General features: G+C 33.4%; 2 protein-coding genes across 3 annotated transcripts in view; both read left to right on the top strand.

The window, feature by feature from the left end:
* LOC148310591 (beta-1,3-glucosyltransferase) overlaps window positions 1-15,811 on the top strand; it is a 37,249-nt gene extending 21,438 nt beyond the window's left edge. The window contains exons 3-10 of one of the 2 annotated variants that reach the window (XM_088258239.1): window positions 5,504-5,613; window positions 7,208-7,384; window positions 9,436-9,566; window positions 10,437-10,620; window positions 12,011-12,146; window positions 13,253-13,406; window positions 14,106-14,367; window positions 15,056-15,811. In XM_088258239.1, coding sequence (XP_088114365.1) covers window positions 5,504-5,613; window positions 7,208-7,384; window positions 9,436-9,566; window positions 10,437-10,620; window positions 12,011-12,146; window positions 13,253-13,406; window positions 14,106-14,367; window positions 15,056-15,226 — 1,325 coding nt within the window. In that variant the 3' untranslated portion in view covers window positions 15,227-15,811. The remainder of the gene's footprint in view (window positions 1-5,503; window positions 5,614-7,207; window positions 7,385-9,435; window positions 9,567-10,436; window positions 10,621-12,010; window positions 12,147-13,252; window positions 13,407-14,105; window positions 14,368-15,055) is intronic. The other variant, XM_088258240.1, reaches the window with a different exon arrangement.
* Window positions 15,812-16,201: 390 nt separating this feature from the next.
* Window positions 16,202-17,468, top strand: LOC148310590 (malectin). Its single transcript, XM_088258195.1, has one exon. It carries the CDS (start codon window positions 16,481-16,483, stop codon window positions 17,282-17,284), a length of 804 nt encoding a protein of 267 aa, XP_088114321.1. The 5' UTR covers window positions 16,202-16,480; the 3' UTR covers window positions 17,285-17,468.
* Window positions 17,469-17,762: the final 294 nt, after the last annotated feature.

Genomic DNA, 17,762 nt, shown 5'->3' with positions numbered 1-17,762 from the left:
ATGATCCCTTCTTGTAACAACTGAAAAATTTCAAATATCCTAGCGATTGGGATATATGGTATACTCAAGCCTTGAATACCGTAGTGAGCTTATAAGATGAAAATTTTCCTCTTGTAGAAATGTCTCTCGCGGTTTTAAATCAACTCTCTTCTTCTTCGCAAGTCCGCATTATTCATAGCTTCGCTCGGAATGCACGTAGGTGAGCAGTGCGCACTTCCCATACTAGGAAAGATAACGATGCTTTATGGCTACCGCGAAACAGAATGCATGCTGTAGATGCATTACTATCCCGTTATGTGCTCCTTGTTCTTCTGCTCTCCGGGTTCTATGCGCATATGGAAAATGCATCTTATTTTGGAAACCTTATAGAATTATTATAGGTATAAATAATGCATTTATCACTGTGTACTTATTTTATTTTATTTAATTTGAAAATTTGATTTTTATTTTATTTAATTTTGTCCGCCTCCGTAGTGTAATGGTCAGCACGCTCGGCTACCGTTCTGGAGGTCCTGGGTTCGATTCCCACGGGGGTACAATAAATATAAGTGATTTCTTCACTGTAATATTTATTTAATATTACCCTGGACTGGTACCTGAAGCGGAGGGCTGATCACCTTTCCTTCATGTGTAAACGATCAAGATAACACTGCGTTTATATGAAGCAGTGCCCTATGCACCATTTGGTGCGGAAAAGGGTGTGTATTAATTTGAAAAATTACAGAACAGTTACATGAATACTTTTATGTACAATAAAAATTTAATAATTTGGACAAAAATTTAATAATTTGTAAATACATAATTGGTACGATTCCAGTACCAAAACTTCACATTTGTAATTTAATATAAATACCTGGAAGAGGGACGGGAGGTAGGAAAAGGGGAAAAGCGAAAAATCAAAGCTGAAGTCAAAGATAAATTATTATGTAAAAATAGGGACACACCTCGATATGAATATCGACTTGCTATGTAAGCGATCTAAGTGCTAGAAATTTCTAGTAGAACATATTAAAATTCCAATATTCATCATTGACCAATTTTGATGAATGATTAATATAGGAACCTTGTTTAGACTTTATTCTACTCGTGCGAAGCGCTAAGGTGTTAGTTGTCCTACTTGAATATTTTACTTATAATTTCTGATATAACTCTGAAATAAATAGTTTTACATTTTGACATCTTTACATTGATGAAGAAGAATATGGAAGTCGTCTGTGTTGAGACGTCAATATTGTAAAAATAACTCTTAAGCGGAGAAACCCTGATTTGTGAACAAGGAACAAGAATGGAAGTCAGGGTATTCTTACTTCCATATTCTTCATCTAAGTTGATATATCAATTTTTTTAAATCATGTTTACGAGTCTGTGTATGAGAGTGTGTGTGTTAATTACATAAGTGCCCGTAAATATTTTTATTATGAAAATATCAAAATGGCGGACGAAGTCGCGCAAGATTTTCATAGTTTTTTATTGATTTATTTACGGCATTACTGCCTTTTACAAAAAATATGAGAATATTACAAAGAAAATAATAATAAATGATATATAATTTTTTGAAATAAAAATAATGAAAAAAGAAAAGATAAGTACAGGTAATAAAAAATGCAAAACTTGGTGAGAAAAAATGTAAAAAAATTGGTACAAATTAGGGAAGCTAATACCTAATCACCATAAAATTCATTGCAAGAGATCCAAAAAGTGCTCTAAATTTTGACCTAAAGATATTCGGCTGTCCAAACTCAAAACACAGTAAGTGACATTTTTTTGTAGTACGTTTTTTTTTTGCATTTTTGGACTACGTAGATTCTACTTAGTCCAAAAATGCAAAAAATGTCCCTTCCTGTGTTTTAAGTTTGGATAGCCGAATTAATTGATGTGCTAAAAATATCAACCGTATTTATTGCCATTTCTTAGAATTCTCGGAATAGGGGAGAACATATGGTTTTGCGAAATTCGCGTTTTTTCACCACGTCACACACTTATTCGAAAGTTTCTGTAAGCTACAGTTGATCAGTTTACATAAGTTTTGTCACGTACCGGACAGATTTCACCATTTTTCTCCTCATTCTAATATCCGAATAATATATCAACCCCCGCGGGTATTTTCATCGTTAAGGGGCGCTGCGAGTATTTTTTTATCATAACTCTTTGCTTACGCATGATACAATTTTTTCAATTCAAATTAGCGTTTCAAAAACCTAATTTCACGCCTTACAAATCAAAATGGACGTTTAACAAATCAAAGTCGTTATATTGTATTTTATAAAAACTTTATTTTTTTTGAAGACATATGTTCATATTAGTACAGGATATACCATCATGTGTGAATACCTGCCCACATTTTTTATTCTTAAGACTTGCAAGTGCATTAGTCGTCAAGTTGGTAAGTCTGCGCGTCGCGCTGTCGTAGTCTGCGCGCGATGTGCACTGAAGTTTTCAGACAAGATTTTCAATACTACTTTGAATCATGTGCACTAATTTGAATATATATTTTAAAATTCCAAGTTTTCATATAAAATAAATATTTATATTTTACTCTTATTTATAGGGCTTTTTTATGTAACGCGTTGGAACGGCGTTCCGGCACCTTTAATCCCGGATAATTAAAAAAAACAATTATTGGAAACAATGTTTGCTATAACGTAATTACAATCTTTATTTATATAATTACTTAAAATGATAAATTATTTTAATGCATATTTAAATGATTTTTTATTATATTTTTTTATAAAAAGGTTTACATGAAGTGAGTTCCGGGACCTTTTTTGTTAAAAAAAAGGCCCTGTGTATTTTTAAAATGAAGCCAAATAAAAATGCCGCACAAAAAAGTAGATTGCCATTGATCTAATTTCATTTACGTACCACTATAATTTTTTTAAATGTATTATTTAAAAAATACCATACTAAAGGTCGGAATATAAGAAAATATAGAGAAATACGGATTTAAAAATATTTAATACATGTGTTAATCGCAAGTAAGGAGTTTATTTTTAGATATTTATGAAAATGCTGCGTTGTGACGACCCTTAAACATACTTTATTCAATTTTAAACTGAATCTGGATGCGCGTCACATAAAACTCCTCGTCCAAATTATACGTCAATATCGTTCTCCAGAAATAGTATATTTCATGGAATATAAATATTTTTTATATATTTGTCTGTTAATAGAGGAATGGTTTAAAAGCATAATCGAAAGTAATCACCACATGACATCTAACGTATTTTTAACCAAACAACTTGATTCGCGATTCCTTCATCGTGGCGATAGATAGTGGCGGAAATCTCTTAATGGATTTTTCTCACACTGTTGGTTTATTAGCTGATAAATTCATATGAAAAATCGCAAGACTATCGGTAACACTCTTATTGAAATCCGTAGAGAAGTAAGGGAGATGAAGGTAAACATTAGATATTTTAATAAAACGAAAAACGGACACCGCTATACGTCATCAAATTTTACGTCATCGGGTGTGTTATGTGGCGTATCCCTTTATGTATCTGCTTTAGAGAGTTGTAATAGTTTATTTTAATAAAAATTAAACACATTGAATAATCCACTTAATTGAGTTTTATTTTTATTTACGACTAGTTTCGAAAACGACAATTGTTTTCATCTTCTGGTACAAATTAAAACTAATTAGTTAGTTTTAATTTGTACCAGAAGATGAAAACAATCGTCGTTTTCGAAACTAGTCGTAAATAAAAATAAAACTCAATTAAGTGGATTATTCAAGTGTTTAATTTTTATTAAAATAATCATATCATTCCACAAAGTTAATGCCGAATCAATAAATAATATAGCTGTAATAGTAGTAGTGTGGATACGTTTCTGTGACGTCTTTCGTTGCCAACTTACGAAAACGACGTATTTACGAAGGCGAATTTTGCAAAAGAAAATGATGAATGAAAATATTGATTATATCGGCTGTTATAAACACAAACCGAGTCTTACACAATCTTTTATAGGTTGAGTATGTTAAATTGATCCCGTCTAAAAATGATCCATTGTTCAATGTAATTCATAGATATATTTTTTGGTAGAATATTCATTTTCGATGGTAGAATATTCATTTTCGTAAAATATTACTACTTCTAACGCGCTTAACTGTAATATTATATAAATATAAATATTATAAAACCCTTACCGCACCCCAATGGTGCCTAGGGCACTGCTTCATATAAACGCAGTGTTATCTCGATCGATTACACATGAAGGAAAGGTGATCAGCCCTCCACTTCAGGTACCAGTCCAGTGTAATATTGAATAAATATTAGAGTGAAAAAATCACTTATATTTATTAAACCCCCCCTGGGAATCGAACCCGGGACCTCCAGAACGGTAGCCGAGCATGCTGACCATTACACTACGGAGGCGGACAAAATATTATATGATGCATGTTTATTCTTGGAAAAATAAAAAAATAAAAATCAAGTCGAAGTTTTGCTTTCCTTTGGGTACAGACAGCGTCAGATTGCCTGGTCAGATTTGTCGCACATCGGGGCTCGGGTCTATCAGGGTTGTATAGCCATCGAACACACTTTTAACACATTTAAATATATATATATATATATATATATATATATATATATATATATATATATATATATATATATATATATATACATATATATATATATATATATATATATATATATATATATATACATATATATTTATATATATATGTATATATATGTATATATATATATATATATATATATATATATAACGTGGTAATATTTTTCTTTATAAATTGGGTGTAAATAATATGTAAAGTGGGTGTATAATAATAAAATAAACAATGTGTTGCTTTGTAATTAAAGAAACGACAATAAAAGTTTATTCTTAATTAATCTTTATAATAATTTTTATATCTATCTATCTATCTATCTGATTCTGACAGTTAATAATATTATCGGAAGTCTTTTGTTTTATTCTGAGCGACGCATGCGACATCTGGTGGTAGAACTGTTTTATGTAGGTACTGTTTGTAAGTACTTAATAAAATGTATAGGTAGGTACCTAGTTATTTTATTACATATATATATATATATATATATATATATATATATATATATATATATATATATATATATATATATATATATATATATATATATATATATATATATATATATATATATATATATATATATATATATATATATATATATATATATATACATATATATATATATATATATATGTATATTTATGTATATATATATATATATATATATATATATATATATATATATATATATATATATATACATATATATATATATATATATATATATATATATATATATATATATATATATATATATATATATACTTTTATTTAACCATATACGATCCCTATGTGGAGCATATTGAGTCCACAAACTGTCCCTAGGCCTTTCTGTCGACCGCCAGCTCCATTGCATCCTCAAAACTTAAGTTTTTTTTACCTAAACTATCTCCAAGGTAATAACTAATTTCAGTTTTATTTTCACAGAATACGGAGAAATACTGTTTGTAATTTTGACTCAGAAGCATCCTTACCACAAGAGCGTAGCTGGCCGACTCAAAGATAGCATTGTGAGTCAAGTGCGAGATGAACAAAAGGTATACGATTCTAACCACCTTTCCCCCTCAACTCCTTACCGGATCCTACTGTCTTGTTCTCCTTATTTTTATCAATTACACATTTTCCAAAAATACTTAATATTATAATTATTTGTTCATTCATAGTGCAACTCATTGTGTTTTGTTTTTTGTTCATCTTTTTTTCATTTATACTTATGTGAACTATCTGCCCTCAAATTTCAAAATGCTGTATAATGTTCAAACTTCGATGAGTTTCGCTAGTCTATTCTTTGTTGGTTAGAATATATTGCTTCTTAGTCTTAGCCTACCTACCAATGTACATTTATTCTGTTCAAGAAGTTTGATAAATAATGATAAATATTTTTTATCAAATTCATTTGCTATTTTACAATATGTATTTCATAAATTGAGTCAGCAGTCACTTTGTGGTAATGTCTATAAAAAACATTTAAATTTTAATTATTAAGGCCTTACTCGCAGACACAGAATTCAGAAAGGCTGCCAGTTGCAAATTTCTCCCGATAATCCATGCTGCATGGACCGAAACAGATGATAATCGGATGGTGCGACATCAGGGGAGTAGGGCGGGTGTGACAGAACCTCCCAGCCGAAGGAGTTTATCTGTTCTTTTACCACTTTGGCAACATGCGGGCGCGTGTTGTCGTGCAGAATGAGAATCGACTCGTGTCTGGCTGCGTATTCTGGACGTTTTTCTTCAATTGCTGTTTTCAGTTTGATCATTTGCTGCTTGTAAACCTCTGCTGTGACTGTTTGGCCTGCTTTGAGAAGCTCGAAAAAAATTACTCCCTGCTGATCCCACCAAATGCAAAGCATCGTTTTTGAGCCGTGAATGTTGCGTTTTGCAATGCTGGCTTCAGCAGGGAGTGGCTGACCTGGCTGGCAGATGACTTTGCGGCGTTTGGGGTTGTCGAAGAAGATCCATTTCTCATCGCTGGTGATGACGCGATGCAAAAAACCTTTTCTGTGATGACGTTGCAAGAGTGAATCACACATGCAAAGTCGCCTTTCCATATCTCTCTCCTTCAGAGCATACGGGACCCAGTTTCCTTGCCGATGAACAAGGCCCATAGCCTTAATTTTGAGGCGGTTTGAGGCAGTTGAAAGTGCCACGTGGGTGTTCGAGGCAGCGGGGCACAGGAAAACAAAAAAAAAACGAAAGGAATCTATTTAAATCACAGAGAAATATTAAATTTTTATAAACGGCATGAACTAATTCAACCCCCTATTATTTTGATACCCATTTTTTTTTTTTTTTAAATACATAAAAATAAAATAAAAATAATAAAAACTTATTTTTTCAATGCAAAAACAGTATTTTAATTTTAAAAAATTAAGTATGTCAAATGTTACCTGGGTTTAAAGAAAGTTAGTTGCGATTTATCGTATGTTGGGTATTTTAAGAAAAAAGTGGTAATTATACCATCATTTCTTAAAATCTATTTTTAATTTAGTTAATAGTGAGGAGGAATTAAATTTAAGAGTTTTAAAATCGAATTCAAGAGTTGCCCTTGGGATGTTGAAGGGGCAAGCTTCATATATTGTGGTATATTAATCCGCTTTATGTTTATAATCTTTCATGAAATTATTCCAGGCCAAACCAACCGTTGTGTTCTCAAGCACTCCAGGAAGCTGGACCATATTGCCACAAATCCACAACCTGTATGAGAACTATTACAGTTCTCACAAGTGGGTGGTGTTCTGCGAGGACCACACCACGCTGAGAGTCAAACTGCTGCGTCAAATTTTGGATGAATACGATCACAAAGATGTTAGTACCTACTTTGATAATTTGTTGTTTAAAAATATTTTTACGTAATGTAATGTTAACATATTGTTTGCGGGAAATGCTTAAAAGTCTTTTACATACTGTTGGTAGAGAACTGGAGACGCTTATAAGCGTTCTATGTGTTTACTTTTGGTACAGTGCGAGAAGCCGGAAAAAGTTTTACAGATAGTAATTGGTTTATGTATTAATTTTTAAATCAAACACAGATTTTTTGAGTCTACTAAGTTGTATTTTATTAACAAAACAATTTTTTATGTGTTTTTGTTAATAAAATACAACTTAGTAGACTCAAAACATCTGTGTTTGATTTAAAAATTAATACATAAATTAAAATGGAGTTCTACAAATTAAATGCCAAATCAACAAATAGATAGTAATTGGGGTTTGCGGTTACTTGTGATTAGTATACGACCCTAATAAGTAAACTAATTACGGTCAGGTTGATGAAAAAACTGCACGCCAATAATGTGTTAAAAAGTAAAGTAAATATAGATTTTTCATTTTATTCCAGAAGGGTCTCATATGAGGCTTATTTGTATTTGAAAGAGTATAAAATGGAATTATTATATTTTTATGAAAATGTTAATTAATGGTTATGATAATACATATTAATAAACATGTATAGGTGTAATAAAATGCATTTCTTTGTTCCAATATGAGAAAACAGTGCAAATAATTTGAATAATGTTGCAATTTATTGAACAAATGATAAAAATATTAGAAATAAACAGATTTTATATGAGTGAATCTTCAAAACACTCTGGGCGCAATGGTTTGCAAATGTAACAAGTTTTCTTCCTACACCCGCTATGGTGGCATTTTGATCAAGCAAGTCTTAACACATTGTAGTCGGGCGCTTCGAACAATAGACTCTAGCCTATAGCGGGTGTTTTTCGCGATTAGCGCAAAAATATATCGCTTTCTTAAAATTGACACAATTTCTAAACCAAATAATATTTTCGATTGAAATTTTCAAAGAAATCATATTTGACATTTGATCATCAAAAATAAATTATAATCATAATTTTCAATTAAGTAATCCGTATTTCACAATTTTAGAAGCATTGTAAACTATAAAAAATAGTCTTCCCCTCCGAGGTATCATTCCCTATACAATGCTAATATATTCAAATAATAACATACCAAACAGTAAACAAAACAGCGCGAGCGGTATGAAAAATAGTCCAATACGTGAAATGGCTCAAACTAAACTTGAGATTGAGATCGCATAAAAACTCTAGATTTCTGGGGATGCCTTTACAAGCGACACACTAGCCAATCTGGACAAGACATCTCAAATAACGTCAACAGACTATCGCCTAGCACCCAGGTAGCAGATTACCCTTCAACGCGTTTTATTTCACGCTGATAACAAACCCGTATATTGGCGTTTCCCGCTGATAACCGACAATCGACAAAAACGGCATTTGCCGTGTCCCGCAGTTGACCGACAGTCCGCGAAAAACGGCAAATGCCGTGTCCCGCCGACAACGTGTTAAAGTAATTTACTGTAAACATATTTTAAGATAAGTAATTTTTTAACAATTTGGCAGCACTTTTGACTTGGTCTTATATGGGAGCTGAATATAGGAGAGGGTTATGTTTTTGTCTGTTCATTTACCTAAATATTATTTGATTACAAATCGCTCATTCCTTTCAACAACAGTTGTGCATGTTTTCGGAATGTCCAAAAAATGTTCTATATCCCAGCAAAAGCGGCATATTTTTATTTAATATTTACCCGCTACAGGGCAGAAAGTGTTGTTTTTGCATTTTGAAGAAAAGGTATTGTTTAATTATTTTTTTAAATATACTAAATATTTTTCAAATGGAGAAAAAACTATCAGGTTTTATCTAAAACGATTTGTTGCACAGTAAAAAGTGTAACAAGTGGCTTGATATTTATTTCTAATACATTGTAATATATTTTTAAACTTTACAAACGTTCTCCTAAAAATCTGATTTTTTTGATTTATGACGTTCTTGAAAGGAGTGAGCGATATGTACAATAACTTGTTTTATTTCTGTTTCAGGATATTTGGCTCGGACATGGGTTAAGAGACGTTGAACCGACTATTATCCACCATTTTGCCTTAGCTCAAGATGATTTTTTGTTTCCGAATTTTGCTTCTGGATTCGCTATGAGTATGGGCCTCTTACAGACGTAAGTTCTATGTATTGAATGATTATATTACTATTATTAATTATATTTTTAAGATAAAATAAGAAACGCCAGGATCAGGGATATATGCGAGATCGAAGATGTTGTTAGGTGGGGAAGGCAACGAAGGAGTCAATGGTACGCGCATGTGAGAAGAATGGAATCCAGACTCCCCCACATCGCACTGTAAGGCCAACCTCATGGTAGACAACTCCTGGGCAGACCACCAATGAGATGGGTCGATAGCTGGGAATCGACATTGCAGGAGGCTAATAATCCCTCGTAAAAACAGGCCACGAGGCCTACAACAAAATGAAGACGAAGAAGAAGATTAATATTTAAAGCATTTACTTTGTGGTTTATCGTTTTTACAAGAATGTTAGTATATAACCACTGAAATTTTGCCTACCTAAATTTTGAGATGCACTTGTCTTTTCGTCAGAACAATCACTACTGCAGCATGTAAACAATGCTACATGTCACTACCGTTACTAATTTTCCTTATAGTACAGTATTCAATTAACGTTGATAATTCAATATTTGTCTACACCCACATTAGACCCTGACCTATTTTGACTAACAATGTTAGTGCTTGTCAGACCTCGGCCTTTGGTGCACGTTCTTCTAGAATCCTTAGTGCATGTTGGTCCTCAGGTCGACCGAAACACATGTGATTAACATTTTGTGTAGTTGTAAGTATTTGAATCGTGCTATGGTAGTAACGTGTAGTATTGTTTGCATGCTGGTATAGTGATTATTCTAATGAAAATTAAATCGGTGAGCGACTATGTACCAACATTTTTGTAAAAAAAGTCAATTATAAATGTCAAGATTATATTACTATTTGTAACAGAAATTTTTTTTTCATTACAGTGTTAACATACTGCGTGAGTCAAACAAAACGGAGGACATTTCTGAGTTTTCCATTGACCCTTCGTATGAATTAGCGAAGTACTTTTTCCATGATGGATCTGGAATTCACCTAACTCATCGGAAAGAGTTCTGCGTCATATCTGCTGCATTCTGTGCCACATATCCAAAAACCTATGAATCTTGTGTAAGCATATATTGTTTAAAAATTATCTAACTAATTAACCATCACTCTGCTTCTCTGCAGGAGTAGGCAAAGGGAATAGAACACCACACCAATCCATCTTTGCAAACAATCTTCGCCTCTTTCACATTCATGCCTCACAAATACCCGCTGACCTAACCACTTTCACGTATTTGAAATACTTGATAATGCCAAGTTTTCCTCAGTCTTCCTCTGCTTCTATCACTAATGGCATTCACCTCATAAATTTGTTTTACTGTTTTTTCTTCACTCATTTGATTCACTATCCAAAAACATCTCAACATACCTTTGTTAATTTTATCAATAGTGCTTTTCATTCTTTCCCTACATCATATAAATAAACATTCATATTTAAAAATACATAAATAACATATTCAAACATCTATCATACATCGTTTTTCAACATATTCGTCTAAAAGATTGCATTTCGACTGCATTCAGTCAGCAGTGGATGTCTTGGGTGGCGAAAACCTGATGCCTTGCAAAAGAAGCAAGCTTGATGGCGGCTCTCGGAAGGCATGCGAGGCACATGGCCTAGCCAACTAAATAAGTTTTCTTGATGACCGTTGTGACCATGGGTTTCTGCTTCCTATGCTTTATTTCTTTATTTCTCACAAACTCAAACCACCGCATGCCTAAAATTGTTTCCAGGCATCTATTCTCAAAGCCGAGTATGTATATGATTGCTCTGGGCCCTTGTAATGTGCCATGTCTAACAGCTGTATAAGAAAATAGGAGTTATGCATAAAGTGACCATTCGTCCCGTTTTCAACGGGACCGTCCCGTTTTTAGATAGCCTGTCCCGTTGTCCCCAAGTAAAGTTTCAGGATGTCAAAATGTCCCGTTTTCAAAAAACGCGGTAACAATTTTTTTTTAAAGTGGAAAAAATCGACGATAGTTTGTAGAATAGCTGTTTCATATAACTTTGCTGAACAAATCCTAGCTTGATTTCGGTGCATATGGCTACAGCGGGTGGCTGGTGGGTGAGTCATGTGCAAAGACTGACTAATTTATATAAAGACCGCCGACTCTTTATATAAATAATAAAACAACATAATTTTTTCGTGTTTATATTATTTATTCCTCTTATTTTTTTAACAACATTCCTTTTCTTTTTATTAATACATAAAAACTATGAAAAAATACATGTTTTCTTGAATATACATGCTATTACGTAAAAAATGGCACATGTCACGTTTTGAGGACAAAAATAAATGGTCAGTTTAGTTATGCAGCATTTATATTGTACATACTTGGTCCAAAAGTCCAAATGCCTTCCATATATGATGAAATTACTGAAGCAATATTTGAATAATGGCAAATCTAAATGCATATGTACACTTTTATTCATATAAATTATTTTTTCTTTTAGGGAAATCCAGTGCCATTAGAAAATCTATTTTTTGCTGTGAAAACGTATCATGAGTTTCACGAAACCAGAGTTCGAGTTGTTAAAAGGACGTGGGGAAAATACTTGCCTTATTTAATCTTTGTCAGCGACCAAAATGGTAAAAAAATATGCAATGTTTACATTTTTTATAGCAAATTTATGTATTCTCAACTTACAATGATTAAAGAAAACACTTGTTTTTTACCACTCGAGTTTTATTATAGACTACATGTTTCAGAAGTTAAACTTCCATCATTCAGGTCTGTATAATAACTAAAATATAAAATATAAAATTGTTCTATAAATAAGGAGAGGGGAAAGTAAAGGGAAAGGGTTAGTCAAGGGGCGGAGTTTGAAAACAAAGGAAAAATGAAAATTTAGAAATCCAAAAAAACCTAAATTCTAATAATAATTTATTAAATAATATATTGTTTCAAAATTCTTCACCGTTGCTTTCCATTTTTCCTTTGTTTTCAAACTCCGCCCCTTGACTAACCCTTTCCCTTTACTTTCCCCTTTCCTTATTTATAGAACAATTTTATATTTTATATTTTAGTTATTATACAGACCTGAATGATGGAAGTTTAACTTCTGAAACATGTAGTCTATAATAAAACTCAAGTGGTAAAAAACAAGTGTTTTCTTTAATCATTGTAACATGTCTTACCACAAAGTTAATGCCGAAACAATAAATAAAATATTCTCAACTTAATAAATGCATATAATACCTATATTGATAAGTATTTTGGTGCCATTCATTATTATTAAACTAACTGGCAAACCATCATCCCGCTTCTCCACAGGAGTATCCAGAGAAGACAGAACGACACCACTCCGTCTATGCAAACATTATTTATCTCTTACACATTTGTGCATCCCCTTTACATACCTTCCAATTTTTCCATTATTGATCGTGACAAATTTTACTTGTTTCTCCTCTGCTTCCATTTCCAACTTTATTCACCTCTATATTTCTTTTCTTTCTTCATTCATTTGTTCCACATGTCCAAACCATCTCCTTAATTTTATCCATAATGCTTATCAAACATTGTTTTGTCAAACATTTATTTGTCTAAGTGACCACATTTTGGCTACATTCATTCTACTTTCATTCAACAACTTCATACTTCACTTTCATACATTTGGGTTGGTACCAGGACTCGTCAGGCACTGCTAGTTTATTATTGAAATGGTAACAAATCAGCTTATTTACTCTTTTTTTAGATTCTTTTGTGCCTACTGTAAATTTAGGAGTTCCTAACACTGATAGAGGACATTGTGCCAAAACTCTTGCCATTATAGATTACTTATCAAAAAACCTGGAAACATATCCTACGATACAGTGGCTTGTCATTGCGGATGATGATACTTTATTAAGGTAAAGAATATTTTTAATTACTCGAAATTCAAAACGGCAGAAGTGAATTTTCAATAAAATAATATTCATCAAACACACATTGTTTTATGTATTCTGACCTTTTTATGAATATCCTTTTTTAACCGTATATAACATTAAAAGTATGCCCTTCTTTTTACACGCGAGTGTTTTTGCCTAGAATTTTCACTCATGAATTACATGAAATTATAGTAACTTTAAACATAAAGAGTTAATCCACTCACAAGTAGGCATAGGCTATGAAAATTATAAAGTTGAAGCCTGAGTAAGGACATGATAAACGATGTTACATAAGCCGTAGCTAGATTTCAGAGTCACTTGGACGTTAGGTAATTCAAAAACTTATTTTTACATTTTATTCTTCATTAATTATGAACTCCAATCTTTCGATCATAGATCACACAACTATTCGCTCAGTAGATCTGAGAACACGCTTTTGACTGCGTGTCATTTGTCGCAAGCTCAGTATTATTTTCACAGATAATATTTATATGAATACAACCAAGTTTTTTTTTCAAATGTCCCCTTCAGAACATGCATTATTTTTAGATACTTTGGGTGAGAAAGTTTAAATGTCATTCAGAAATATAATATATCTACGTATAAAGTCATCTATTATTTTTTCAGATCAATGGGATACTAATCCTTTACAGTTTATAACAGCTTTATGATTTTTTTCAGTGTCGCTCGCCTGAGTGAAATAATCCCTTGTTTCGGAAGTAAGCAAGTGGCTCTTGGAGAAAGATACGGTTACAATCTTTGGAAAGGAAAAATGGGATATGACTACCTCACTGGCGGGGGAGGATTCGTTCTGAGTATTGACTTGCTACCTAAACTCGCTAACTGTACCTGTCCGTCCATATCATCACCAGATGACATGTGGTTGGGAATATGCTTGGATAGACTTAAAGTGCGCCTTATACATTCCCCACTATTTCATCAGGTATTTTAATTGATATATCAAACCAATTTTATTTTATTTAATCTCAAATGAAGATTATACATGTTGCACTAGATGTGCGTTCACGAGAGTCTTTAACATCACTATCTGTCAAAATGCCTAGGTGTTTTTTTTTATATTCTTACATATATTACATTACTTTCATACGAAATATGTTACATAAAGAAAACATATATTAAAAGCAGCAGAAAGGGGAAAAATTGAGGCATTTGAAATGTGGTGTTGGAGGCGCATGCTCTAAATCCCATGGATAGCTAGATGCACCAACGCGTCCATTCGTCAGGAGTTGCACATGGATGGCTTGATTCTGGCCAGTGTCTGTACACAACAGAGTTCAGTTCTTTGGACGCGTTGCATGTGGCAATTAGGATAGCCTGGAATGACTGGTTGTGATTAGTAGCCTGGAAAGGAAGATCCCCACATGATGTACCAATAAAGTTAAGACAGCAGCAAGCACCTCGGTGGTTGGAGCGCTACGTGCAGCGCAGTCAAGGGATAACTGGAGAAGAGTCATTGCTTTGACAAGAGTCACAACCCTCAGTAATGGGGAGTAAGAGGGAGAAGAACATATTTTATATTTTGCAGTATTTTAAAATATTTTATTACAACATTATGCTGGATATGAGCAACAATCCATTAACATAAACATTATTTTTTTTTTAATTTCTAGGGTCGCCCAATGGACTACCCATCTGAGTACCTGGCTCCTCACCGTCCTGTTTCCTTCCACAAGCACTGGATGATAAATCCGGATGATGTATACGACCAGTGGTTTCGAAAAGATGACTCTAAATTTGTTGATAGTTTCATGGGAAACAAATTAAGACATATTGAATTATAATACATATATTTTTTTATATTGTTTAAGAATTTTACATATCTTTAATTATAAGTGAATTTATCAATTTTAAAAAATTATAATAATAAAAAGTTTATATAATACATTAATTTTTAAATTTTGAATTTTAATTAAATAATAAGCATGAAAGTAATGTAATCAGTACTTTGCAAAGCCAAACAAATTCAAAGTGAACATAAATCCAACATAAATCAATAATTACAGGCGAGAAAAAGATGCCCTGCATCTATCTTAGCCTAATGGACTGACTGGAGCATTTGTCGTAATGTAACGTCGTAACATCGCCCCGACTATGGATGGAGCCCTCGGCTCGCTGTACTGACTATATGAATGCTCGCATCGTAACGTGTTACGTTACGACGAAGTGGCTCCGGTCAGTCACCATCATAATGTTTATAACATAACATATCAAGTTTGTAATGATAGGTTAGGTTTTATTTTCCCTAATTTTTGACAGATTTATAATAGTAGGTTAAAATTGGTGTGTGGCATTTTCTTACACGCCTTTTACAGAGTGCCATTTATGATGTATGTTACAGGGGTTTATTATTTAAAAATCTGATAAATTAATATTTTTAAAAATCACAACATAATTGATGCTCTGATTATTGAAATGTAAAGAGAAATAAGGGAGATAAAAAGACCAAACTCTAGTCATTTGAATATAATAAAAACGAAATTCCTGACGCCATCAAGTGTGACATCATCTGCAGTTTTACCTGAAATGTATATGAAACCTTTTGCCATGGATCATTTGTTTACAGCATGCCAGCCAGCCCATTTGTCAAGTTACGAGTCGTGTATCATCCTTTGAAAAAAATATTTCCTTACAATTTGAGAACCGAATAATGATATTTCGCCGTCCTTCTGAACAGGACCTTATTTTGAAAATAATACAACTATCCCCGTAGATACAACTGTCGATCGTTGAGTAACTAGGTACTTGTCCACGTTTATATCAAATATTGTCTATGGTACTGATTACAATTTTATAGTCTATGGTTTTTGACGTCGCCGGCGTTCCATATTTAATCAGAATTCGAACGCGAAATTATATCTTTAAATTTGATGTAAATAACAGTACGGGAATTCTTTACCTTGTTTCGACAATAACAAGTATTGCATTCTGTTAAATAAAAAATATTTCCCGCTGTAAAAGACACTGTTTAATTTACTATTTAAATGTTTAACTCATGAGTGACATTTGCGAAGCTGGCACGAGAGAACACGTAAATTATGGAATGGCTTTCGGTAGTGCTAATAAATGCGGTCGTTCTTTTGTCGCTCGAGACTTCGGGTGTAACGAGCATAGGAGAAATTATTTACGCGATAAATGCCGGCGGGGACTCGCATACCGATAGTTACGGGGTGCGATATGAACGAGACCCCCTCCAGGGAAAGGTCGGAACGGCGTCCGACTACGGGAAACAGCTGCTCATGATCGGAAGAGTCAACCCCAACGACCAGATATTATTCCAGACCGAAAGGTACCACCACAGCACCTTCGGGTACGACATTCCCGCGAATTCCGACGGCGATTACGTGTTAGTTCTCAAATTCAGCGAAGTTTACTTCAACGCTCCGAATATGAAGGTGTTCGACGTAGTTCTGAACGGGGATCACACTATCGTGGCGGATCTCGACATTTACGATAAAGTTGGACGCGGAGTCGCGCACGAAGAATATATACCTTATAGCATAAGTAAAGGCAAGCTGTATTATAACGAGGAAGAGTCTGACATTCGCGGGGGGAAGATTCGCGTGGAGTTTATCAAAGGGTACCGCGATAATCCTAAGATAAACGCGATGTACGTCGTGCGGGGGAAGTTGGAGCACGTTCCCAAGCTGCCTCAGTTGCTGCCGGAGCTGGAGGTGGACGAGGTGAAGGAGGAGAGTGAGGAGAAGGTCTCTAAGAACCGGCGGCCCAGCGGCCCCAAGCAGCCAGATCCGTACTCGATGGACGACACTTCCATCATGCTTCCCGTGTTTGTGGCCATCGGCGCCTTCATCCCTCTGCTCTTCTGCCTGTGCAAGCTGTGATCCCCACTCTCTGTGATTCCATGACAACCATGTTTGCAATTATACCGATAGTATCAGTACTATTTATCTAGTCTCACACTTGTTTTGACTCCAGTGGACTTTTGATTTACCGGAACATACATTTTTAAAAATCATGATTAAATCCAGTCAACATTTAATAAATAAATAAAACTTTTTAAAATAATGCTTTTATTTAGTAATTTTATATTGTTTTATTTACAAAATTTTAGTGTAGTGAAAGACAAAAATAGTTTTTCACTTTTTAGTGTAGTGTTTATTCATTTATATCAATGCATCTTAAATATCATTTTATCATCTTATAACCCTTATTCGCACCTAATGGTGCATAGGCACTGTATTATATACAAGCACTGTTATTTTGATGACTAATTTTATAAAGGGATCAGTTATACGCTTTGGGCACCATTCTAGGAAGAAATTATATCAATATTATATTGAAATATCTCAGGATCTTAGA

This window comes from Brachycentrus maculatus, unplaced genomic scaffold, assembly GCF_059751285.1.
Source record: "Brachycentrus maculatus isolate JH-2025_06_01 unplaced genomic scaffold, ASM5975128v1 h1tg000091l, whole genome shotgun sequence".
Taxonomy (NCBI): Eukaryota; Metazoa; Arthropoda; class Insecta; order Trichoptera; family Brachycentridae; genus Brachycentrus; species Brachycentrus maculatus.
Note: the sequence above shows the minus strand (reverse complement) of the source record. Positions and strands in the feature narration are given on the sequence as shown.

What these genes read in the sequence shown, in the direction of transcription:
- LOC148310590 (XM_088258195.1), top strand. Translation starts at nt 16,481, where the DNA reads ATGGAATGGCTTTCGGTAGTGCTAATAAATGCGGTCGTTCTTTTGTCG.